General features: G+C 51.0%; 1 protein-coding gene across 1 annotated transcript; it reads left to right on the top strand.

Moving 5' to 3' along the window:
- The first annotated feature begins 5,025 nt into the window (after positions 1 to 5,025).
- On the top strand, positions 5,026 to 8,126 carry LOC123377519 (zinc finger protein ZIC 4-like). Its single transcript, XM_045030545.1, has 3 exons — positions 5,026 to 5,386; positions 6,758 to 7,055; positions 8,039 to 8,126. Exons 1-3 carry the CDS (start codon positions 5,026 to 5,028, stop codon positions 8,124 to 8,126), a joined length of 747 nt encoding a protein of 248 aa, XP_044886480.1.
- Positions 8,127 to 8,648: the final 522 nt, after the last annotated feature.

Genomic DNA, 8,648 nt, shown 5'->3' with positions numbered 1-8,648 from the left:
CACAGCTCGTAGAATAGCTCTCACACACCGGCCCTTTGGAATATAAAGCCTACCGGGGAAAAACCCTAGAATTTGCCAAGAACGAGAAAATACTAGACCGAAAATAAGCAGAGCAGGTTACAATGAAGAAAAAGGAAATTAAACGCATCAGGAACTTGGGAACTTACGTTCAATTCAAAAGAAAGAAAGAAAGAAAGAAAGAAAGCCCCAGCCCGCCCTCGGATCCTGCCCGACACCACACTAGCGTTACCGTTTTTAGCCAAACCGTGATGTCCTCCCTGCATGTTTCGCTAGAAGGGCCCGATCCTGCTCCCAAGGAAGCAGATAGCCGTTTGGCAGGATCGGGCCCCATCCGGCTGGGAGGCGTGAATGGCCCCCGCAATGTCTCCCCTGTCCTGGCTCTGCACGCGGAGCCGTTCCCGTTCAGACCAACAGGTGTAAATTTCCCACCCTCCCGTTCTAAAGTCTCCCTCCCTGCTGACCTGCGGCCCATCCGTGGCCGGGGGACCACAAGGGGCCCCAGACCAGCCGAACCTATTTAGGAGAGAAGGTCCGAGCCTTTTAATGAGTAGGGCCCGATCCTGCCCCCGGCGAATTGCATATGGACAGCAGCAGGCCATTGCATAAGGCAACGGGGGCGGGCATTTGTCTCGGATCTGGGGGTGACTCCCGAGCAAAGGGCACTAGCCCCTTGTGTGGCCGCAGCTGCAAAGGCGCAGCCCAGCTTGACGGGCGCTCTGCGCAGGCACCGGAAGCTGGGAGACCCAGTTGGGTGAGGGGGCTCCCGGAGTTTCTCCTGGGAGGGACACTCCAGACCCCGGGCGTTTTGCCCGATTTGCGTTTCCAATGTCAGGGCAATTGGCGCCCAGGTGCTGCAGCAGCCAGGCGGGCTGGCAGTGGGAGAAGCCGAGGGATGGAGCTGACTCCCGGGGCAGGTTAAAGGCCTGTCTCTGGCTGGGCGAGGGAACCTGACCTGACCTACAAGGGGCAGCAGGAATTCCTGCCTAGGCCTCGTGGGTGAAAGCTGGACAAGCAGAGGCGTCCGTGCTGCAGGCCTGTGGCTGGTAGCTCGGCAATCAGCCTGCATCCGACCAGAGGCTTCCGGCCGCTCCCCAAGCCGGGCGGGATCTGCCTCCCCCCCGGGAAGCTGTTTATTTAACCGGACAGGGGCTTGGAGGAAGCTGCTGCAAAGCAGCCATTCGCCCGGCGCTCCGCCTGCCCGGGGCCGGGACTGGGCACCCCTGGGTGACAGCTCCGGGCTGGGGGGGGGGCGTTGTTCTTACACACCGTGCGGTGGGGCTCCCCACATCCGGGAGTGATGTGCTCTGGGCAGCTCAGGGCTCCGGCTCAGGTGGTCTCTGGTGCCTGCCCTCCCCTCCCACCTGATCCCCTGGCCAGCAGCTGCAGCGAAGGGGCCCAGAGAAGGATGGATGAGGATCCAGCCCTTCTCCTTTCGGAGCCAGGCCCTCTCCGGCCCGGAGCTCGCTGTGTCCTGCCCTCCTGCCGGGCAGGATCCCCGCAGCCTGTGCCTGCCCCTCCAGCCCTCCCTCAGGTTGCTGGTCTCCATTCCTGCAGGCAGTCCTGGCAGCCCAGGACACTTGTGGGGCGTGTGGGTTTGGAGCGCGGAGGCAGACTTACGCTAACACCGAGTATTTGACATAACATGACACCTTCCTACTCCGTTCCTGTTTGGTTTCGCCTTGTTTCCCCAAAGAACTGGGTGGAACTAGATGGTGGAGCTCTCAGGTACCAGCAAAATAATTTAGCACCCGCTAAGGAAACGAACGAGTTTCTAATGTCACGGAAGACATTTTTAAACAACGTGTTGAATATTTTAAGGTCTTACAAAAAACCCACAGAAGTATCGTTTTAATGTATTCAGTGTTCTCGGTTACATGCTGCCTTAGTCACTCCGGATGTGGTGCTTCAATATTCAGTGACACTTAAATGATACATTTAGATTCCCTCCCCCCCGAATTATATGAGGAGAATTAAGCCTTTTCTTCTGCTATATTTGTAGCATTTCCTGTTGGATTTGAAACGGTTTCTTCCTATTTTGCCATTTGGGTTTCTGTGTTTAGGGCTTTCTCTTGATTTGGGATTTATTGTCACCCCTTTATTCCTTTGCAAAGATATTTCTGAATGGCAATACGGAGTGAAATCAGATTTTAATTCACACTACGTCTTAATTGCCAGGCATGCGCTCCAAAAGCAATCCCTCGGGAGTTAGTAAGACTCGAGAGCTAAGGAAAGGTTTCAGCCATAGGGGTTAAAAGATACGGGAAAGACGTGATAAATAAAAGGTTCCGTGTTTGTGTGGAGCAGGTTGTTACTGAATGTCAGTTTGTTTCTATTTCTCGTTTGTGATTAGGAGTAATCACATCACTGACAATTCGAGCAAGCCTGGGAAACCCTGTAAGATGATTGTGAATGCCTGAAATAACGGGTTTATTACTGCTACCAAATGAGCTATTTAGTGTTTGAACCAGGACCAGGAACAACGTCCATGGAAGATAGACGCAGTTACTTAATTTTATACTGACAGCAGCAAATGTAGATTGAAAGCAATCTTCCTAGTTTACTAAGGAAGATGAATTAGCTTCAGTGCAATGTCCCTCGCTCCCTCTGCACTTTGCCTACGGTTTAATTGAATTAGTGAACCACTTTCATTTGAAAATATTATTTTTCAAGCTCGTGTATTTGTTCTTCAAAAATTAAAAATAGAACCAACTGGGGAGGGCGAAAGATTAGCAAAACATCTTGTTTTTCTTCTAGAAAACTGAGTAAGAAAAGCTCAAGGTTTCCTACGATCGCTGCATTTATGTGTGAATTTCTGTAGACCTGTTTATTGATACTTACACAAACTAATCAGTCCAGCGGGGTTATCATTAATTGCCCGTCAGCACTGTATTTAAAACGGAAATGTTTATGTCAAGACGACTCAGAATCTGACTTTCATTTGATGGACCGTATCTATATTTATATTACAGCAAACCAGCCAATTCATTTACCAGCATTTCAAGATCCCGCCTTTTGTTCTGCTAGAATGTGTTGTGTTACATTTTTATAACCTCACGAATAAATCAAATCATTTGTCTTTCGTTTAGAACCACCGTGTCGCTGCCTCAGACTAGGGATCAACAAATGTCGGTTGCAAAAGGCATTAGAAGTTGTCAGGATAAAGTTTTCGGTCTTTGTTTGTTGGTTGGTTTTTTGCAGGTAGACTAGCAGGAAAAGCAGGAATGCCTCAGCTAGAAAACAAATCCGATTATTTCCTTGTAGCTTTATCTCGGGTTCAGAGACGTAAGGCAGAACACTTAACCTGCTTCCCTGGCTAGAATTAAGGCGCTGTTCAACCAGTGTGCTGTTCACCGAGCGGATTCAATTCATATTGGGACCATTTTTCCAAGTGTCAGTTGCGCAATGAGAAACCTGCTTCAGAAAAGAATGAACGTCACCACTGCACGGTTCACAAACAAGCAAACACGGGGAAAGTGATTGCCCGCTTGGGCGAGACCGGGGCGCATTGAAACTTTGCTTGAATGTCATTTGCCACTTTAAAAAAAAATGTAGCATTTCAAAAGTAGATCCCAGATCAAGACAATTCTATGTCTTTGTTCCATGTAAGCTCCCTTTGTAGGAGCCTCACAACATATTCTCCCGTTGTCCTGCAGATGTTGTGGAAGTTAATATTGATACTAGCAGAATTTCACATGTAATCTCACTTCTCCCCTTAAGTTTTCAGCAGCCATCGCCCGGTCCCTTCGCCCACTCCCGTCTAGCTTTAAAGGCGTCCACGTTTATTTAAAAAATGCGTCCGCGAGTTGCAGTAAATTGCATTTGCTCGGAACTACAAAGAGGGAAGTTAGGCATTTGTCTGCGCTGTTGTACAGGCTGGCGGTTGTTTTAATTAAAGGGTGGGGCTCCCTGATATAGACACCAGATAAAAGCAGAAGGCACAGAATAAACTAATTAAAACATTGTGTTTGGAACACATTTTATTTCTTTTTTTGATCTGAGTTGTGTTTTAAAGAAATGTCAGCGCACTAGAAAGCAAGCCCGTGAAACCTTATTTCCCTGAGAGTGTGCGGCGCTTTTCAAAGGCTAGTGTGATATATTTTAGAAAAGAAATCCTGCTGTGAAAGCTTGCGTGTCTTCTCTTTACCAAACTAAGCTCTTGTCAATCATGCCAAGCCATAGCCAATCACCAAGCCCCTCTCTGGAAAGCAGCTCATCCCGCTGTGCTTTTATAGATACACGGCAGCATGTTTAGATGCATTTTTACTATCACTTTAAGGGCTCTGAATGATGAGGGCATAGTTACAGTACCGAGCTCCCCAAACGCTGGAGTTGCTAACAATTTGCCTGGCTATTGTGTGTGTCTTTCTCGCCCCTTTTCCCGGCTCACGTGGGCTGTGTTTGTTATGGACACTAAGTAGGCAAATATCGGGGGGGGGGGGCTAATTAATTTTGGAGGTTCCCATCCACCTACCTAGCTCACAATATGACAGGCTGGTCGAGGTTGACTAGCTGCCCTACCCTGGGGATGGTAATACCGAGCGCAGCATGGCGCTGCCACCTTTGGTACTGGGGACTGGAGGGCACCCCACTGGCACTTCCTTAAAACTCGGCTCCTCTCACAGTTTGCCAGATTCTGACACCGGGCTCGGTGTATGGCTGGAGATCCCCAGTGTCTCCCCTCTCCGGTCTGCCTCTGACACCAGCTGGGACAGCTCGCCCATAAGCAGAGATCCCCCAGGACCCACCATGCCCGGAGCTGCAGCTGAGAATTCCTCCAGAACCTCTTACCATGGCGTGTTCCGGATGTATCTAGACTCACCCCACCACAGGGGAGGTGAAAACCAGGGTTCGCCAAAGCAGGCAGCTAGCACCAGAAACTCTAAGGAGCAGGGGGCACGAAGGCTGGCAATGGATCTGAGAACCAGGTCCCACCACTGCAGCCCAGTCAGTGGAGCTCAGGCTGATCCGCCCTTTGCCTCTCCTGTTCTAGAAGGGCATCAGACGATGAACCTGGCAATCCACAGAGAGATCGCCGCTTTTCTCCCTTACCCACAAGAACTGATCTGCAAGTGGACTGACAGCAAAGGACACCACTCCAGGCAGGCTTGCTCCAGAATATTCAGCACCATGTATGAGCTAGTCCACCATGTCACCATGGAGCACGTCGGAGGACCAGAGCAGCCCAACCATATTTGTGACTGGGAGGGCTGCGCTAGGGAGAAAAAACCCTTTAAAGCCAAATACAAACTCATAAACCACATCAGAGTGCACACAGGCGAAAGGCCGTTTCTATGCCCGTTTCCTGGGTGTGAGAAAGTGTTTGCAAGAGCTGAAAACCTGAAGATACATAAAAGAATCCACACAGGTTAGTTAGACTGCAAGTAGCAAGTAGCAATAGTAATAAGTAGATTTTCTGGGGGGTAGGAGGGAATCATTTGCTTCCTGAACTTGGAAGGGTTGAAATAGCAATAAAACGCAACCAGAATAAAATACAAATAAATAATACCTTAGTATTATTTTTCCTTTCATTTGAATGGAAAAGCCCCCGGAGCGGTTGCATGTGCGGTATATGTTTACCTCTGGATGCTAATTATAACTGGGGAAATATTTTTTTGCTGTATTTCTGGCTCATAATTGAAAACAAGGGACAATTGTTTTTACTAACATTTCCCCTCCCCGCCTCTTCAAACTCTGTGTTTACAGGCTACTGCCCCAAGGTAAACCCCCAACCCACCCACACCTAATACTTCTTCAGTCAATAATACACGAATATTGTCTGAAGGTAACAAGCCCCCGCCCCTCCCCACACTCCAGTTTCAGTGACATTGTCTTCCCCTAGAACCTTACAGCGCTTGACAAAATGAGTCTCCTTTCATGTGATTATGTCATAGTACACAAACAGGGAAGTCATTTTTCTGTTAGGAGGAAGAAATAGACACAACTAGCAGTGAAAGAAATGTCTCAGCAGCGTCTGCTTTCCTCCGCGTTTTCCTGTAAAAATATACTTAACGTGACCAAATTTTGCCCCAGCTTGTTGTCTAATTAGATTTCGGTGTCCCTCGTTTTTAAGACCCCCTTCAAGTCTACTCCCCACCCCCAAATACGGCCCTGCGCCCACAATTTTTTATTAAGATCTTTACCTCGCCAAGAGAAAAAAGGCGAGGAAACGCGGTGCGGAAAGGGTAACATGCGACCGAGGATTATTTTGCATTAGACCCCAGTTTGGACAAATCGAAATGTTAAACAAATATTTAAAAACCAAGAATTTTAGAGGCATGCTGGGAAATTCTCTGTCTGACTGCATCTATCTACCCAGACAAAGCCAGCAAATTCTGACACCAGAGAAATGAGTAAACATATGTGATGCTTCCTCTGAAGGCAGAGCGAGGACTTGCATTGGGGTAGTGATTTCGGGCGCTGTATTAATTATGAGGCTGATCACCCAAACCTGAAGGATTCTAGGTATTATTTGATTTATTTGCGCCATCAGTTAAGGCATACGTTGTGATGGCTGATCTGCCAGCGCCTACCCCCCAGCCTGCAGATCACACTGAAATGCTGGGTTGCTGAACGGTGTCACTGAAAAAGATAAAGTTACTGGCGCGAAAACAAGCCCCTGGTCCTGCAAACAGTAGGTTCTTTTGCTCCTGGAAATGACGCGTTGCCTCGCGCGGGCACGTTCTTGTGCCCCTTCCACACGCGATGCCTCGGGTGAGCATGTGGGTTTGTGTTCCAGGGGAGAAGCCGTTCGTGTGTGAATTCGCTGGGTGTGCCAGGAGGTTCGCCAACAGCAGCGACAGGAAGAAGCACACCCACGTGCACTCGAGCGACAAGCCGTATCGCTGCAAAGTCAAAGGGTGCGACAAATCCTACACCCACCCCAGCTCCCTGCGCAAACACCTGAAAACGCACCGCAGCCTGGAGCCAGCCACCGCCACCGCCACGCCCCGGGCGGCCGGAGGGCCCACGGGGCCGCAGGAGCCGGGGGCTGGCGCCTGCCAGTCGTTAGCCAGCCCTGCCGCTTGTCTAGCCAGGTGTGGCCCCTCCCGGAGCCAGGGCAGAGCGAGGGACGCTCCGGAGCCGGGAAGAGGGGGCGCCTCCCACGCCACCTCCCGCAGTGGGCGTGAGGCCAGACGGACCCCTCTACCGGCTCGCCCCCAGCTCTGGCGCCAGGTGCCCTCCGAGGGCTCCCGCGGGTCTCCCAGCCCACGCACACTCCCGGCCGGGCTCGCGAAGGGCTGGGAGCCAGGGCACAGCAGGGCCGGAGGAAACGCGCCCCCCTCCAGGAGAGGGCTCAGCGAGCTCTGAGGGGTCACTTTCCCGGGGCCAAAGGGAGCCTTGCCCCGCCTGCCCGCGCCAGGCTTTGAACCACGGAGCCCCTAGCCCGAGCCGAGCGCCGGGGAGCGGCAGCTCCCTCTGGGACCCGGACCGTCCACGGACGGTGGGTGAGAAACGCCTGCAAGCTCCTTGGGACCCGGGGTTAGCAGCCAAAGGGGCTCCCGCGTGCTGGCCTGGGAATCCAAACCCGGCTGGTCTCTGCCAAGATCAGCTCATCCCCCACCCCAGGGCGGCAACCGCTGGAAATTCATCGGTCACCCGCGTCATGAACCCGAACCTGCGTCTTTGGCAAGCGCTGCGCGGAAGGCCCGTCTCTCTCCCGCGCACTCACACACACGTGTTACGCAGCACACGTGTGTTCTGTGCGTACAGACGCTCAGCGAAGCCTGGGTCCGATCCGCCAGCCAGGAAACCAGCCCGCACCGATTTCAATCAGCCGTGTGCCGAACGGTTTCGTTCTGTGGGCACGGGCACGTTCTAGGCGAGTGAGGGTTGAGCCTGTCCCGGTTACACGTGCAGCCTCATAGAGACGTTGCAAAAAGAGGGTTGTAATTGTAAGGCTGTGATGAGAGATAGATATTCACAGCGCTACGAGAGTGATTTGTTGTTTTACTGTTTAGCATTAATGTTCATTGGGTTATTTTGTCCGTTTCCTTGCTGTGCTCTGTTTATGTTCCAGATGTGCGAGTTTTGTATCGATGTTTGACACGCGGTTTGAAATAAATCACCGAATGTGCTCGGGCACGTCTGGTCACAGGGAGATGTAGAGTTGCCAGTTATTGGTTGGGAATTGTCTAGATTACAGTAAACGAACTGATTCTGTTAGCTGGGCTGGACAGTAGATACCCAGATCTGTGGATTCTGTTTTCCGCGGATGGAGCCCAATGCTCCAAGTCCAGCTTGTAATGTTGTAAGTATCTAGATATTAATAGCTCATTCTTTGACTGAAGTCGATTAGTTGTAATCACTAACTTAAGACCATAAGAATGGCCATACTGGATCAGACCAAAGGTCCGTCCATCTCAGTATCCTCTCTACCGACAGTGACCAATGCCAGGTGTCCCAGAGGGAGTGAACCTAACAGGCAATGATCAAGTGATCTCCCTCCTGCCATCCATCTCCACCCTCTGATGAACAGAGGCTAGGGACACCATTCCTTACCCAGCCTGGCTAATAGCCATTAACGGATTCAACCACCATGAATTTATCTAGTTCTCTTTTAAACCCTGGTGTAGTCCTAGCCTTCACAGCCTCCTCAGGCAAGGAGTTCCACAAGTTGACTGTGCGCT

This window comes from Mauremys mutica, chromosome 9 (genome assembly GCF_020497125.1).
Source record: "Mauremys mutica isolate MM-2020 ecotype Southern chromosome 9, ASM2049712v1, whole genome shotgun sequence".
NCBI lineage: Eukaryota > Metazoa > Chordata > Testudines > Geoemydidae > Mauremys > Mauremys mutica.
The sequence above is the reverse complement of the archived record's forward strand: the minus strand, read 5'-3'. Positions and strand labels throughout refer to the sequence as shown.